The following is an 18,682-nucleotide window of genomic DNA, read 5'->3' on the forward strand; positions in this document are numbered from 1 at the left end:
AGAATTTTAGGAATATTTTCTATTTCTATTAAAAAAAAAAAACACGCCACTGGCATTGTCATGGGGATTGCATTGAATATATAGATCACTTTGAGTAGTATAGAAATTTTAACAATATTAATTCTTCCAATCCAAGAACACGAGACATCTTTCCATTTATTTTGTCTTCTTTAATTTCTTTCATCAATGTTTCATAGTTTTCAATGTACAAGTCTTTCATCTCGTTAGCTAAGTTTATTCCTGAGTATTTCATTCTTTTTGATGCTACTGAAAATGAGATTGTTTTCTTATTCCCCTTTCTGATAGTTCATTGTTAGTGTATAGAAACACACAGATTAATTCAAAGACATGATCCCAACTTCAAGGGCTCCACTCCCAGGAATATCTGATAAATGTAACCCATTGCAGGGGGAAAAAAATGGGAGTTTTTATTATTTAGGTGTTTATATCTTTATGAATTGCAGGGAATCTGTACTCACTTTTGACTTCATTATTTACTATCTGGAATTAGCCAAAGCTTTCTCCTACATCAGCCTCATGAGTTAGCATTTCTGTATTTTCATAGAGTTCTTATAAGTTTGAATGAAATAATATAAACTACGTGGGTTTTTTTTTTCAGTTAAGGATAATTTTAATTTTGTATCTGGTGGAGATTATAAACTCCATTATTTACCCCCCTGTTTCAAGCAGGGTCCATCCCAGTAAGAAAACCTTTTGATACCTAGAAATATTACTACCACCCTCATTTCAGGGACACTTAAGGAAAGCTCTCAGTGAACTTGTTGTTGGGCCTTAACTCAGCATGTGAAATCCCAAGAAATCCCAGTCCTTCCACAGGGTCTTCATAAAGTTCTCTTCATTACTTTATTTCTAGTGAATTTCAAGCACCTGGCAAATCTACATTCAAATAAAGCATGAAAGATAACTACTTTTAAAAATAATTTGCCATTATCTTCCCCTAAGTAAACTTCCATTTGTGCAAATGGGTATATGTGAAAGCATCTCGAGACATGGAGTGAAAAATTGTAACCTCAAGGTATACAGCTTTAAAGTGCTGTTGGGTAAATTAATAAAGATCTTTTTCTAATTGACAGTTTTGTTTGGATTGTACCTATACTTGAACAATGAAAGTTGGGGAAATTCTTCAGCCATAATACAAGCATGCATTGTATTCTTTAATTTCATTTATCTGGATATTTCAGAGGAAAATGGTTTGGGTTTAAATTATTAAATAAGAGACTGCTTTACATATCAAGATTATTTTTCATTTTCATTAAAATTGAAATAGTTTTAAGTTTAGTCATCATCTTGTGCATTATTTTGGCTATGGTGCCATTATTGCAATCTTGCATTATTATTGCTGTATAATGTTTTAAATTTTTCTTATAAGAATATTGCAATATTTGTATTCATTTAATTTATCTTAATTATTTTAATTAAAATTCGTCAACAGGAGAATTTCACTGTGGATTTGAAGATGGTAACATTTGTTTGTTTACCCAAGATGATACAGACAATTTTGACTGGACAAAGCAAAGTACTGCAACAAGAAATACAAAATATACTCCAAACACTGGACCTAACGCTGATCGTAGTGGCTCCAAAGAAGGTATGAGGGTATGAAATGTTGTGTTCATAACAATCATACTCCAGCCTTGGACTTTTTAGAAATGCTGTTAATATGAAATGCAAGATAATGTTTAGCAATAGATTTGAAGATTTTGGAATAAAACATGAAATTTTTATGTACCATACAAATAATTCAGATATTTCCAAAGTCTGTAATCATTAATTTTCACTCAGAACTCACTGACATATATAGAGTTTAGGAATTTTTTTTTGATAATTCAAGTCTAAAATTCCAATTTTATCTCAAGTTTTTATACATTTTAAACAATTTTATCTTTATATAGATTATTTATTCTTTATATTATGTTTGTATATATACATTTTATAAATGAGATGCAGACTCTCCTATCAATCTTTACTTTGTATGAAAACTCTAGAACTTCTCAGTGATTTTAAATTTCATGTTGCCTAATAATAATTTGCTTAAACACTTTATTTTGTCTTTTTAAGGTTTTTATATGTACATTGAGACATCTAGACCCAGATTGGAAGGAGAAAAGGCTCGACTTCTCAGCCCTGTTTTCAGCATAGCTCCCAAAAACCCTTATGGACCCACAAACACTGCATATTGTCTCAGCTTCTTTTATCACATGTATGGACAACATATAGGTGAGATGGAAAGAATTACTATGTTTATTCAAAAGTAAATCATAACTCAGAAGAAAAAGGTTCACAAACACATAGCATGAAATCAATTTTAGTCAAAGAGTATCATCATTGACTTTTAAATGGCTTACCAGCAAATTGCAAAATAAGATGCTAGGAATGTTCCCCCATCATGTCCTAATTTCCCAAATTTATATTAAAATTTGAAATTTGGGTGCATTACCTACCTCCTCTAGAATCTTAATTCAGGCAGACCATCAATAGGTTAAGTTCTTTATGAGATCTTCTTGGAAATTAATACCAGTATAATTTACTCTGTTTGTTTCCAAAGAAATTTGCTTGAATAATGCCTCAGTGTATATTAATGACAGTGAAAAGAAGCATTGCCATACTTGGAAGACAAGTACTTTTAGCACTATCTACACATTTGGAATATTGGTGATCGTTTCTTGTTTATAAAGTATGCCTAACACATCTAGTAGGATTTGAGAACATCCTTGATCCTGAAAAACATACAAATATAAAGACACACTTCCTGCCCTTAGAGACCTTAAGAATAACAAAGGCTAAGATGAGTAAATACGCAATCATGCTAGATAGAATACCACATAACCTCGAGAAGGAACCTAACAAACCTGGTAAGGGCGGTGGGTGGAAGGAATTCATGCAGATCTACAATTCTTTATGTGCAATTCTAAAATCAAAACAACTGAACTCAAAATTGTTTTAAACGTGATTATCTGACAACACATGCTAACCTGATCTACATGTGTTAGAATATCTGGCCTGAACTGATATGAACATATGTATAGTCTTTATTTATCCAAATGAGTGTGAACATATGTACTATTTACAGCAAAACTATTACTATGTTTAATTATGGGATTCTGTTTCAGTTCTTTCCTGGGGATGTTACATAATATACAAGACATACCCTCTTTTAACTTTCTAAAGTAAGACAAAATTCTGAATGGTGAAGCATATCTAGCTCCACAGAGATTGGCAAGGGATTGTGGATCTCTGTCTATTTGGAGGATAAGGCAATGCTTTGGGACAAAGGGAAATGTTTCTCTATGAAAGAAGTGTACATTTTCAATAGACAGAGATAAGCATAGGGAAGATTAAAGCACTGGTAATGAGGAAGTAAAATGCAAGATATGAGGATAATATGGTCTTAAGATAAATTTAACAAAATAAAAGTGTAAATATTTTCATATAAAGTAACAAAATTGTGCACATGATATATACCAGCTACTATACTTATGTAAGTGAAGTAATCCTTTTAATAAATTTATAAAAATGAGCATCATTATCCATGTTTCACAGTCGAGAAAACTGAACCTCAGTGAGTTTGTATGAATTACAAGTAACTGGTTATGCTGGTGTTCAAATTCATAGCCAACATTATTACTCCATATTCTTCACAGTGGAGCAGTAGGTGACAAGCCCAGAAAGGAAAACCCTTATGCAGCAAAAAATGCCCTCAACATGAAGTTAGGAAACCTGGGTGGGAATTTGGTTGTAGCAGTCAGTCACTGTAAGAATTTACAGAAGTCACTTAAAATGTCTAGATCTTGCTCTCCTCATCTGTAAAATAGGAATAATAATTCCTAATTCAGAAATATGTAGTTCAAGTTAAATGAGATAACATATATAAAATCTTCTATCAGATGGTAGACACACATAATCTTAGGTTACTTTGAATTTCAAAGAGCAGCAATATTATCAATAATAAAGTAATAGCTAATATTTATGAAGTAATCATAATGGACCAGGCCACTCTTCCTAACACGTGATGGGTTATTTCTCTTAATGTTCACAATAAATATTTGCACTCATTAAAATTGTTATCCTGTTTTTTATAGATAAGGAAACTAAAATATAGAGAATTTTAATTACCATGCCCATCATATCATAACTGATAAGTAGTGAAGCCAAAATACTAACCTGGGAAGCTGGACACGTAGTTTGCCTGCTTTGCCACTCTGCAGGGAGACCTTTGCAATGTTGTGAAAGCTTAGCTATTTAGTAGTCAGGGCGGAATTATTACGAATTTTGTGTAGACAACAAGCATAGTGAGATATATGATTTGGAAAAATAAATCTTATAAGTGTGGGTAAAATTATTGAGAAACAGAATATGGACTGGAAAAGCAATTAGAAAGCTGTGAGAATAGTCATGGGTTCACTACGGCCTAAACTATGAAGGAAATAAATCTCCACACAATTGCCAAACCATCTGACTTATTGTGAGATTACTCTCATTACAAAGAGAATTAGCTCAACTCTAATTCTTCCCTTTAGTTGATGAGGTATGATTTTACTTACTCTCTATTTCAAATATATTTCATGGACTTTTTTTTCTCCTGATTTACCTTGGAACAGGCATATTTAAAATGGTTTTTAAATAAATAATTCCAAGATCAATATATTGAATTACTTTAATGAGTAAACTATGTATTTACCTTATTTTTGAGGCTGGCTACCTTAGAGCTCCCTCAAACTTTCTGCATATTTATGCTGAATCCCAAGATAATTTCAATATACTTTTAACTTCACAGTTGTTATTCTTATGCTCTTTATTGTCAGTGAATGCCTCCTTGTTCTGCTAGTTTTGTTCTGCTTATTTCAAAGAGAAGGCAGTTCTCCATTTCTTCCATGTTCTCAAATATTTACCACTTTGAAACCTGTGCCATTTCTCTGCTTCCTCAGATGGTTGAAGGTTGCAGGTATTAGGTCTGTCACTTGGGTCCCCTCTCAGCAGGACACAATCATGCTGCTTACTAAAATCTAGGCAAAAATATCTGTTCCAGACATGACTAATTAGTGATGGCTAGGTGAACTACCTCATTAGAGAGTTGCTGCCTGTATCTAAAACCCTTCCTCTTTGCAAATATTATTCTAAGACACTCATTCATCTGTTAAACTGGGGTGCATTTGTAGTCACTGGTTTTTACAAATTACAGTCTTAGTTTTATTCCTTCTTTTGGAAATCCAGATTCAAAAATGATTTGTCCTGGATTTCTAATAGCCTACTTGCAGTTATTACTTCCTGGTCAACCATAAATAATCATTGCTCTTTTAACTGGGACTAACGGACAATATATCATTGCAAAGAGTCACAATTTTTTTAATAATACAAAAAAGGGTGATCAGTTATTCATTATTTAGAAAAGAGGTTCCTCTTTGAAATAAAGTCAGATATGTTATATTACTTATCTATTGCTGCATGATAAATTTCTCCCACATTTTGTACTTTAAAACTAAAAACATTTTATACTTTAAATCATTTATGATCTCATATTTTCTGTGGGTCACGAGTATGGGTATGGCTTATCTGAGTGTCTGTAGCTCTAGGTCTCTCATGAGGTTGCAGAAAAGCTATCAGGTAGGACTGCTGTCTAATTTGAAGACCTCATTTGGGGACAATACCCTTCTAAGCCCACTCACTAGGTTTTTGGCAGGTCTCACTCCCTCACAGGTGTTGGACTAAGGATACTGATTTCTGGCTGGCTGTTGGCCAGAGGCTTTTCTCAGTTTTTTGCCATGTGATGTCTCTATAGGACTGTCTCCTGGCAGCAGGCCTCCTCCAGAGCAAGCAATCTATGAAGAGAGAGCAAATACATGCCCAAGAATTTTTAACAACTTGATGACTGGAGTGATATCCCATAACTTATTCTATTTATTATAACTGATTGATCGTTTCAACTCACATTCAAGGGGAGGAAATGACACAAGAGTGTTAATCCTAGGAGGCTGATATCATTGGGTAGCATCTTAGAGGTTATCTGCCACAGTGGTACAATTTCTTGTTAAGTTTCCATCAAAATTGACTTAATAAAATATAAATGAAAGCTCTAATGTGTCACCCTTTAACTGTTGATTCATATGTACATGATATAATACAATGTACATGATCTGGCTATTGACAATAATATAAGACTATTTCAGCAATCCTATGACCACTAGGAGGCATTTTGATTGATTAATCAGCTAAATTTCTAATTTTCTTACAAAGAAATTGAACCTCATATGAGGTCACTGGATATGACAAGAGCTTATTAAAAATCAGTAAAATATGTATTTCATTTGTTTCTAGAAATGAGAATTTGAAATATAAGCATCATAACATACAGGAAATTAAATATAAAAATACAAAAGACACTTATGAATACATTCATTGAACTTGATAACAATGGTTCAAATACAGTTGTGCCTCTAGAAAGCTAATTTCATTGTGGAACAAATGGGAAGCAAGGAAAAGGAGTTCATTAATGACATCTATTGTCATGAATCTTGAGGGTGAGGAAGAAGTGATGAAGTAGAGAGATGTGGGATTGTAAAAGGACTTAAATAAGAGAAAAAAGAGTTAAAAGAAAGGGTAAGTTTAGAGATACACAAATCAGAGGGAAGCAAGTTTCTTGAAGAGATGAGAATTTAGAGGTCTGGTGGGGGATTAGCCTTGAAGAGGATACTAATGTCTCTTCTACTGAGATGGGATGAAAACAATTAAGAATGTGGCTTTTGATTCATTCTTAGATGCAAGAACAGCAAACAGATGTGAAATTTGTCTTTTTAACAGTTTCTATTTTCTGTTTAAAATAAATGCAAAGGTTTCATTTTCAAAGAGTAAACCATTTTAGGAAAGTGGCAAAAGGAAATCGATACTGATCAGGGATATAGAGAGAGTTGGAGAGGTTGGCGATCAGGACATCAATTCTCAGTGTTTTGAAATGTATTTTAGGATATAATGCTCAGTTTGACTCTCCATCCCTTCTTGTGTATTGTACTGAATTAGTCTGCTAACTGCCTTCCTTGCTGTCTCTTTGGCCCCTAGTTTCTGGGGATAAAGATCATTCTCTAAAACTAGTAATGTAAGGGCCTCAAGGATACATGCTTTTCTGGCATCTCCTTGGGGCAGCTCCATGGTTTATTCTAGTTATACCTGAAGTTCTCCAAATCAATCTGTGTTGTATCTGGGGCTTCTTTACAGACTCTGTTTTTTGTCCTGCTTGAACTGTATACTTTGGAAGAGTAGAAACAATGATTCTTCTCATCACATGGTACCCTGCAAATGTAAATGTTTATTTGACCATCCATAAATATTTGTTAAGTAAATGAATATTTTTAAAAACATATGGTAGAAGTAGTACTTTTTCACCTCTTTAATCATCTAGGTTACTCATATTCTTCCTTCAAAATCCAACTCAAAGACATCTGCTCAAGTTCCTCCCCATCCTCCCTGCTCCTTCTGTTCTCCTAACACCTGGTGCACATCTTTATCATAATGTTTGTCATCCTGACCCCTGTTAGACTGTAAGCTCCTTGAGAGCAATAGCATGATTTATTTATATTTGATCCTCTGGAAAAAACAAATGCTCAATAGATTTTTTAAAAATCATCCAAAAATAGATACTTTAGCTTCTGAGTGTGCTAGAAGAATGACAACATGAGGGAAATGAAAGTATGAGTTTAGATTGAAACCAGAAGGTAGTTTCACCAAGACCTTATAGGATAGGTTGGAAAAAAAATAGAAGTTAATCACTGACTTAACTTGAATTTGAATTTAAGTTATCTGGCAGCTAAAGTGTAGAGGAAAGCAAAAGTGTCACATATTTCTTAATTAATTAAAGGGAAATTTATCTTTATGAAAGTACTTAGTATTTTATAAAAGTACTCAGTATCTATAAGCAATATAGATATTGCTATACTATATAGATATTGCTATACTCTTAGCAATATCTTCATGTAGTATTTTTAGAAAAAACATGAAACATGTACAAATAAAAGTTGTATATACTGAAAGGCCATAATAACATTAAAGAATAAAATTTGGGTTTTCAGCTGAAATATTATGATCCATGTTACCTTATGATGATCTAACAAAATGTAGAAATAAAATTTAATGAATCTGAAATTAACCTCAATTAAGTTTCTCAGGTTATCCTTTAGCAAGAGCTGGATTAAAGCTTTCTCAGTGCTGACATTCAAAGATTTTTAAAAGGGGACTTAAATGTTTTTATACAAGGTGTAGAGAAAGCAAAGGTGACAATCTTTTGCATGATTTTAGGAGTCTGATTTTTATTCTTATTTTAGTTAAAGATCATATTTCTTCTGATTAGTATTTTTTAAATCAACATTTTTGCTTATATCTCAGATATATTTGTAAAACAGAACATCTACTCACATATTTTTTCCCCTTGGCATTAAATACCGTGTGAGAGTCGATTTGAGCCTGAAAAAAAAAATATTAAGGTGCCATTATTTTAGAGTCTCAATTACATTGACTGTAGAAGAATCTCAGCAAAATAAATATGTAATTTTGAGATACTTACATCTTGATAATTTCTCAGAATTAAGGTCCTTGTAAAAGACAATTCTCTGGTGGCTGAGAGAATAGATAAAGTTATTTAGTATTCTACAGTTAAATGTTAGAGAATAGCTACCTACAGTGGGCTGTTAGTTAATAATTGATATTAAGCCATTCTTTCTGTTAAGAATTATATAATGCTTTCAGTGAAGTCTTGTTTGTAGTTAATACTGATAATGCCAATGTCATCAGTGTGAAAACAATGCAATAGAAAGAAGATATTCATTCAGTAAACTGCTTTGTTAAATTAAGATGTATTTTTTAAGAGGGTGGTAGATAGACTTTAACCATGATTTATTACCACGTATAATCAAAATATTATTACAGATCCTTGTCACAGACTCTCTATTAAGACCATATGTAATATGTAGTACATTTACCTTTTAAGTCTCTGGTTATGAACCACCAACTGTCCCTAAATTTTCTTCCTATTTAATTACTCATTGATGATGGTCCTGTTGAGGAAGAAGTTTTCCTCTACTTCTCTGGGTTCTGTCTGGTCTAAGAATTAAATTGACATGAGATAAATTAACAGGAGAAAATCAAACAAAGTTTAGTAACGTGTATACATGGGAGAGACCCAGAAAAACTGAGTAACTCATCAAAATGGCCAAAGTCCTCACCTTGAATACCCTCCTCAGCTAAAGATAAAAGAGGTTGTTGAGGGTAGGGAGAGTCAGCTATGGGAGGTTACCAGGAAAAGTGCAGTAACTGGGTGATTGTGATGCAGATTTAAGTCATTGCCTTCTCTATTGATAAGAGTTTCTAGAGACCTGGTTGTCCTCATGTATACATGTGTCCAGGTATAAGAGGGAGACACACTTACAAATGGAGATTTCCCTTATAAATGTACATGTTTCTTACAAAGGGACAACTCCTACTTGGTTTTCAGAGTCTTTCCCACTTCTGCTGTTTCTCAGAAAATAACAAGCTTAAAACAATTAATATGCCAAAGAGACATATTTTAGGGTGGCAAATTCTGATCCCCTACATTGCCTCAGACAATGTATAGTAGAAGCTAGGATGTTTAAACAAAATTAATAATGTGACTGAGAAAGTCTTATGTTTCAAATATACATCTCATTTTCAGTGTAATTAATAAACAGTATTATTTCATCAATCAAATTAATGGTAAGCAAATAAGTTAAATGCTTTTGTTTCTCATCCAGTGTACCAGCCTTTTTAAACTAACTTCATTGGAAGTGCAGTTTTATTATGATGAGTACTTTTACCCTTAGGTCTTAGATTCACTCATTTCTGTTCAATAGGATGAATTGCACATGCTATGTGCCTAGTGGTGTTTAGGGAACTATAAAGGATAAAAGAGAATTAAGATAGAAGGTTCTTATCCATCAAATAGTTTATAATTTATTTAGGGTAATAAATTACTGAATAAAAGCCAAAAAGTAATATACACCAAAAATGCATGATAGGCCCATGCCATGGGTGAACAAGGAGAGAACACCTAGAACAGCAGAGTTAAAATAAAGTTTCTAAAGAAGAAAAGAAATGTAAACCATCCTCTAAAAGAGGTAAGTGTTGCTGAATGCAAGTTAGTGTGCCCCATGCACAGTGAGGCCAAACAAACCCAAGTGTCAGAGTTTGTATCAGGGAAAGGTTTATTGCAAAAGCCAAGCAAGGAGAACACACAGGTCAAGCTACAAAGCCCAAACTCCCTGATGGTTTTTGGGGAAGCGTTTTTATAAGCAAACTTTGGGGTGAGCGATGCAGGGTATGAGACTTTCTTCTGATTGGTTGGTGCTGAGGTAACAGGGCAGTGCTCCAGGAATCTTGTGCTCAGCCATATGTTACCATCCTCCACCTAGGTGGGGGCCTTAGTTCGTGCAGAAGAATTCGAAGATGTTATTATGTATACTTCAGGAGGAACCAGGACCCTGCACCGTCACTGCTCTATTGTTTCTTGACTGTTCCTCCTTTGTTTCTGCATTCCTTCACTTTTCTGGTTAGCAACTGTTTGAATTTGCCCTTTGGTAGTCCTGAAAGGTCTAGAAAACTGAAGCCTTGTTCCTATAAGCAAGAAATGGAGGGCTTGGAAAGGATTTGTACCTGGGAGGGCCCCACAGGGTCCTGCTTGGCTTTAGAACCAAATAATGACAAGATCTATATAAGGTATCTGCATATATCAGAGAAATAGAAAGCCTGATGAAAGCTATGTTTTACTAAATTTATTGGACACTAATGTAGAGATTCAACTGGATACAAGAAGGCATGGTAATGACTGGAGAAAGTGAACTGACACTTTTTATTTAAGATATCATTGCAATTATATATTTTAAAAACTAACAATGAATGCTGCAGCTATTTCTATTCAAGCAGAAAATAATGATTTTATAATTTCCCATTTTGTCTGTGTGTATAATACAGATGATGTTACCAATTACCTATCAATAGACAGCTCTTCCCTGGAGCTAGGTGATTTTGGCACATCTTGAAACTCAAATTAATGAGCCTGTATTAATGATTAGAATAAAAATGTGATTTATATTCAAGTGATTCCCCAGGCTTTGGAGTAAAGCAAATTACAGATTAATTTATATGAACTTGGTAATTTCAAGTATCTATTAAAAAAAGAAGTATATACATTTTAGGACATATATTTAAATTATTTATCTAAAACATATAAAACACATATTTATAGTAAAATAATTAAAAGTAAGGACTTAAAGAAAGAAGAGTACTTGGTAACAGTAATTATAAATAATATTTAAGCAACTTATATTTTATACTGCAATTTATATGAAATAATATTAAAATAAGAAGTGTGTTATTGAATAACACCATGAATAACCCCAAACCTTAGGTCACTGCTCATGAGATAATACGGCATTTAGTTCATTTAGCCTTTCTGACTGTAATCCCTAAGCATGAGATGAACAAAGTTATCTCTAACTCTGGCACCTAACTCTTAAAGACTGGTGACCAAAAGATAAGAATTTGGAAACCCAGAAGAAAAAGATAGTTAAGTTTTGCTTACCAACTTCAAACTTGTGTCATGGCACTACATAACATTTGAAAATCCTTGGGGATGATTAAATTCATACCTATTGATATCTGGTGCTTACCAAAGCGTAAATACACTGCCTCTGGGGATTTAAAGTTACTTTTAAAGGGTATTAACACAATCCATCATATTCACTTTGGAATTTTCTTACTGTAATACTATAATAATGCTCCGAATCAGCTTTGCTGAATCTAACTTCTCTTGTATAGCTTTATTCTGTTTTGCAAGTTCTAATTTTGTTGACCAAGATGACCTGGACATAAGTTTAAGTAAATTTTGGTACTGAATTCTCTTTTATACCTTAAAAGCTATAAACATGATTTTTAAAAAGTTCCAAAATCAGTTGTCTGTTAATAGCATTTTTGTCATCAGCTCTAAAATAGACCAGTGAATCAATAATTTGTATTCATTGATTTGGAAAATGGAATATAATTAATATTATGCACATAAGAATAAGACACTTAAATTATAATATATTTGAAAGAACTTATTTCAGTTATATTTCTAGTGTCTTTTTGTTATAAAAAAAAGTAATACTTGCCTTTTTAAGTAAAATCTAGCTATATAATCTATTCAAAAACCAATTCAAAATCTGGGATAATTTAGACCTGGCCTCTTTAGACCTAAGAAAAATATTTTTCACATAGTACACATTCAATAAATATAAACAGTAATAATTCAACTTTGAAATTATATTATATATGTAAAACGAAAATGTTATTTAAGAAAAAGTAAACATGATCACAGCAAAGCATATTCTCTGAGATAAAATACATTCAATATAGATACAGGAATCTATCATTATTGATATAGTAATGGTAAGTCATATATATTAATATGTGTTTTATTTCAAAAGTATGCATTTATTACTTTAAGTAAATTCTGAAAGACAGATAGTAAACACTGCTTTGTTAGCCTAATTAAAATGAATAAGTCTAAAAAGTGTATAATCATTTTATTAACATTTAAAAGAAATTTCCATGTACTGATTTGATGACAGGATTGATTCCTGTCACTTTAATCAAAATAACAGGCCATGCTACCCAAGAGAAATAAGACTTCCATATAAAATGGTAATTCATTCACTGCCATCTGTTTACATTAGCACCTCACATTTACTTAAGTATCCATTGATAATTTTTTAATGTATAGAACAACTTGAACTGCATTGGTAGCTTAGAGGGAGCAGGCTTCATTTTTATACATGCAAGCTATTGAAGGACTTCTACTAGGTTAAGAAGCTAAGGGGGTACATTTAAGAAATACAAAAAATAAAGTAAAATAAAAATTAAAAGATAACTGTTACTTTCCTTTCTGAAAAAAACAATACAGTTTAAATAGAAATCAGTAGAAATTATTACAGCTCAACTCAGTCAGTTACCACTGATACAGCTAGAAGCTATAGTAGAGGTAGGCCATGGAATAGGCAAGCAGTCCTTTCCTAATTAATTCGCACACAGGCTATTTCTTCAAATAATTTCTGAAAGGTATATGCTACATAATGCTTTGTTCATCCAATGACAACAGGTTCAAAAAAGTACTATTACTTTATTTAATGTTTAATGCAATTTAATTATTTATTTATTTATATTTTTTACATCTTTATTGGAGTATAATTGCTTTACAATGGTGTATTAGTTTCTGCTTTATAACAAAGTGAATCAGTTATACATATACATATGTTCCCATATCTCTTCCCTCTTGTGTCTCCCTCCCTCCCACCCTCCCTGTCCCACCCCTCTACGTAGTCACAAAGCACCAAGCTGATCTCCCTGTGCTATGCGGCTGCTTCTCACTGGCTATCTATTTTACGTTTGGTAGTGTATATATGTCCATGCCACTGTCTCACTTTATCACTTACCCTTCCCCCTCCCCATATCCTCAAGTCCATTCTCTAGTAGATCTCTGTCTTTATTCCTGTCTTACCCCTAGGTTCATGACTTTTTTTTTTTCTTAGATTCCATATATATATGTGTTAGCATACGGTATTTATCTTTCTCTTTCTGACTTACTTCACTCTGTATGACAGACTCTAGGTCCATCCACCTCGCTACAAATAACTCAATTTCGTTTCTTTTTATGGCTGAGTAATATTTCATTGTATATATGTGCCACATCTTCTTTATCCATTCATCCGATGATGGGCGCTTAGGTTGTTTCCATCTCCGGGCTATTGTAAATAGAGCTGCAATGAACATTTTGGTACATGACTCTTTTTGAATTTTGGTTTTCTCAGGGTATATGCCCAGTAGTGGGATTGCTGGGTCATATGGTAATTCTATTTGTAGTTTTTTAAGGAACCTCCATACTGTTCTCCATAGTGGCTGAACCAATTCACATTCCCACCAGCAGTGCAAGAGTGTTCCCTTTTCTCCACACCCTCTCCAGAATTTATTGTTTCTAGATTTTTTGATGATGGCCATTCTGACTGGTGTGAGATGATATCTCATTGTAGTTTTGATTTGCATTTCTCTAATGATTAATGATGTTGAGCATTCTTTCATGTGTTTGTTGGCAGTCTGTATATCTTATTTGGAAAAATGTCTATTTAGGTCTTCTTCCCATTTTTGGATTGTGTTGTTTGGTTTTTTGTTATTGAGCTGCCTGAGCTGCTTGTAAATTTTGGAGATTAATCCTTTGTCAGTTGCTTCTTTTGAAAATATTTTCTCCCATTCAGAGGGTTTTCTTTTAGTCTTGTTTATGGTTTCCTTTGCTGTGCAAAAGCTTTTAAGTTTCATTAGGTCCCATTTGTTTATTTTTGTTTTTATTTCCATTTCTCTAGGAGGTGGGTCAAAAAGGATCTTGCTGTGATTTATGTCATAGAGCATTCTGCCTATGTTTTCCTCTAAGAGTTTGATACTTTCTGGCCCTTACATTTAGGTCTTTAATCCATTTTGAGCTTTTTTTTGTGTATGATGTTAGGGAGTGATCTAATCTCATACTTTTACATATACCTGTCCAGTTTTCCCAGCACCACTTATTGAAGAGGCTGTCCTTTCTCTACTGTACATTTCTGCCTCCTTTATCAAAAATAAGGTGACCATATGTGTATGGGTTTACCTCTGGGCTTTCTATCCTGTTCTATTGATCTATCTTTCTGGTTTTGTGCCAGTCCCATACTGTCTCGATTACTATAGCTTTATAGTATAGTCTGAAGTCAGGGAGCCTGATTCCTACAGCTCCGTTTTTCGTTCTCAAGATTGCGTTGGCTATTTGGAGTCTTTTGTGTTTCCATACAAATTGTGAAATATTTTGTTCTAGTTCTGTGAAAAATGCCAGTGGTAGTTTGACAGGGATTGCATTGAACCTGTAGATTGCTTTGGGTAGTAGAGTCATTTTCACAATGTTGATTCTTCCAATCCAAGAACATGGTATATCTCTCCATCTATTTGTATCATCTTTAATTTCTTTCATCAGTGTCTTATAATTTTCTGCATACAGGTCTTTTGTCTCCTTAGGTAGGTTTATGCGTAGATATTTTATTCTTTTTGTTGCAGTGGTAAATGGGGGTGTTTTCTTGATTTCACTTTCAGATTTTTCATCATTATTGTATAGGAATGCCAGAAATTTCTGTGCATTAATTTTGTATCCTGCAACTTTACCAAATTCATTGATTAGCTCTAGTAGTTTTCTGGTAGCATCTTTAGGATTCTCTATGTATAGTATCATGTCATCTGCAAACAGTGACAGCTTTACTTCTTCTTTTCCAATTTGGATTCCTTTTATTTCCTTTTCTTCTCTGATTGTTGTGCCTAAAACTTACAAAACTATGTTGAATAACAGTGGGGATAGTGGACAACCTTGTCTTGTTCCTGATCTTAGTGGAAATGCTTTCAGTTTTTCACCATTGAGGACGATGTTGGCTGTGGGTTTGTCATATATGGCCTTTATTATGTTGAGGAAAGTTCCCTCTATGCCTACTTTCTGCAGGGTTTTTATCATAAATCGGTGTCGAATTTTGTCGAAACCTTTCTCTGCATCTATTGAGATGATCATATGGTTTTTCTCCTTCAATTTGTTAATATGGTGTATCATGTTGATTGATTTGCATATATTGAAGAATCCTTGCATTCCTGGAATAAACCCCACTTGATCATGGTGTATGATGCTTTTAATGTGCTGTTGGATTCTGTTTGCTAGTATTTTGTTGAGGATTTTTGCATCTATGTTCATCAGTGATATTGGCCTGTAATTTTCTTTTTTTGTAGTATCTTTGTCTGGTTTTGGTTTCAGGGTGTTGGTGGCCTCATAGAATGAGTTTGGGAGTGTTCCCCCCTCCGCTATATTTTGGAAGAGTTTGAGAGGTATTGGTGTTAGCTCTTCTCTAAATGTTAGATAGAATTCGCCTGTGGAGCCATCTGGTCCTGGGCTTTTGTTTGTTGGAAGATTTTTAATCACAGTTTCAATTTCAGTGCTTGTGATTTGTCTGTTCATATTTTCTATTTCTTCCTGACTCAGTCTTGGCAGGTTGTGCATTTCTAAGAATTTGTCCATTTCTTCCAGGTTGTCTATTTTATTGGCATAGAGTTGCTTGTAGTAATCTCTCATGATCTTTTGTATTTCTGCAGTGTCAGTTGTTACTTCTCCTTTTTCATTTCTCATTCTATTGATTTGAGTCTTCTCCCTTTTTTTCTTGATGAGTCTGGCCAATGGTTTATCAATTTTGTTTATCTTCTCAAAGAACCAGCTTTTAGTTTTATTGATCTTTGCTATCGTTTCCTTCATTTCTATTTTATTTCTCATCTGATCTTTATGATTTCTTTTCTTCTGCTAACTTTGGGGGGTTTTTGTTCTTCTTTCTCTAATTGCTTTAGGTGCAAGATTAGGTTGTTTATTCTAGATGTTTCCTGTTTCTTAAGGTAGGATTGTATTGCTATAAACTTCCCTCTTAGAACTGCTTTTGCTGTATCCCATAGGTTTTGGGTTCTCGTTTTTTCATTATCATTTGTTTCTAGGTATTTTTTGATTTCCTCTTTGATTTCTGCAGTGATCACTTCGTTATTAAGTAGTGTATTGTTTAGCCTCCATGTGTTTGTATTTTTACAGATCTTTTCCTGTAATTGATATCTAGTCTCATAACGTTGTTGTTGGAAAAGATACTTGATACAATTTCAATTTTCTTAAATTTACCGAGGCTTGATTTGTGACCCAAGATATGATCTACCCTGGAGAATGGTCCATGAGCACTTGAGAAATATGTGTATTCTGTTGTTTTTGGATGGAATATCCTATAAATATCAATTAAATCCATCTTGTTTAATGTATCATTTAAAACTTGTGTTTCCTTATTTACTTTCATTTTGGATGATCTGTCCATTGGTGAAAGTGGAGTGTTAAAGTCCCCTACTATGAATGTGTTACTTTCGATTTCCCCTTTTATGGCTGTTAGTATTTGCCTTATGTATTGAGGTGCTCCTATGTTGGGTGCATAAATATTTACAGTTGTTATATCTTCTTCTTGGATCTATCCCTTGATCATTATGTAGTGTCCTTCTTTGCCTCTTGTAATAGTCTTTATTTTAAAGTCTATTTTGTCTGATATGAGAATTGCTATGCCAGCTTTCTTTTGATTTCCATTTGCATGGAATATCTTTTTCCATCCCCTCACTTTCAGTTTGTATGTGTCTCTAGGTCTGAAGTGGGTCTCTTGTAAACAGCATATATAAGGGTCTTGTTTTTGTATCCATTCAGCCAATCTGTGTCTTTTGGTGGGAGCATTTAATCCATTTACATTTAAGGTAATTATCGATATGTATGTTCCTATTCCCATTTTCTTAATTGTTTTGGGTTTGTTATTGTAGGCCTTTTCCTTCTCTTGTGTTTCTTGCCTAGAGAAGTTCCTTTAGCATTTGTTGTAGAGCTTATTTGGTGGTGCTGAACTCCCTCAGCTTTTGCATGTCTGTAAAGGTTTTAATTTCTCCATCAAATCTGAATGAGATCCTTGCTGGGTAGAGTAATCTTGGTTGTAGGTTTTTCTCCTTCATCACTTTACATATGTCCTGCCACTCCCTTCTGGCTTGCACAGTTTCTGCTGAACGATCAGCTGTTAACTTTATGGGGATTCCCTTGTGTGTTATTTGTTGTTTTCCCCTTGCTGCTTTTAATATGTTTTCTTTGTATTTAATTTTTGATAGTTTGATTAATATGTGTCTTGGCATGTTTCTCCTTGGATTTATCCTGTATGGGACTCTCTGTGCTTTCTGGACTTGATTAACTGTTTCTTTTCCCATATTAGGGAAATTTTCAACTATAATCTCTTCAAATATCTTCTCAGTGCCTTTCCTTTTCTCTTCTTCTTCTGAAACCCCTAGAATTCAAATGTTGGTGTGTTTAATGTTGTCCCAGAGGTCTCTGAGACTGTCCTCAGTTCTTTTCATTATTTTTTCTTTATTCTGCTCTGCAGTAGTTATTTCCACTATTTTATCTTCCAGGTCACTTATCTGTCCTTCTGCCTCAGTTATTCTCCTATCGATCCCTTCTAGAATCTTTTTAATTTCATTTATTGTGTTGTTCATCATTGCTTGTTTCCTCCTTAGTTCTTCTATGTCCTTGTTAAATGTTTCTTGCATTTTCTCTATTCTATTTCCACGATTTTGGATCATCTTTACTATTATTTTCTGAATTCTTTTTCAGGTAGACTGCCTATTTCCTCTTCATTTGTTAGGTCTGGTGGGTTTTTATCCTGCTCCTTCATCTGCTGTGTGTTTTTCTTTCTTCTCATTTTGCTTATCTTACTGTGTTTGGGGTCTCCTTTTTGCAGGCTGCAGGTTCGTAGTTCCCGTTGTTTTTGGTGTCTGTCCCCAGTGGCTAAAGTTGGTTTGGTGGGTTGTGTAGGCTTCCTGGTGGAGGGGCCTAGTGCCTGTGTTCGGGTGGATGAGGTTGGATCTTGTCTTTCTGGTGGGCAGGTCAATGTCTGGTGGTGTGTTTTGGGGTGTCTGTGGCCTTATAATGATTTTAGGCAGTCTCTCTGCTAATGGGTGGGGTTTTGTTCCTGTCTTGCTAGTTGTTTGCCATAGGGTGTCCAGCACTGTAGCTTGCAGGTTGTTGAGTGAAGCT

General features: G+C 33.9%; 1 protein-coding gene across 1 annotated transcript in view; it reads left to right on the forward strand.

Annotated features, from left to right (window-relative positions):
• The window catches only part of MDGA2 (MAM domain containing glycosylphosphatidylinositol anchor 2), an 841,090-nt gene that overhangs the window by 801,988 nt on the left and 20,420 nt on the right, over positions 1 to 18,682 (forward strand). The window contains exons 15-16 of the mRNA XM_065871677.1: positions 1,454 to 1,609; positions 2,080 to 2,238. Of these exons, the coding sequence (XP_065727749.1) occupies positions 1,454 to 1,609; positions 2,080 to 2,238 (315 nt within the window). The remainder of the gene's footprint in view (positions 1 to 1,453; positions 1,610 to 2,079; positions 2,239 to 18,682) is intronic.

The sequence above is a fragment of the Phocoena phocoena genome, chromosome 2 (genome assembly GCF_963924675.1).
Source record: "Phocoena phocoena chromosome 2, mPhoPho1.1, whole genome shotgun sequence".
NCBI lineage: Eukaryota > Metazoa > Chordata > Mammalia > Artiodactyla > Phocoenidae > Phocoena > Phocoena phocoena.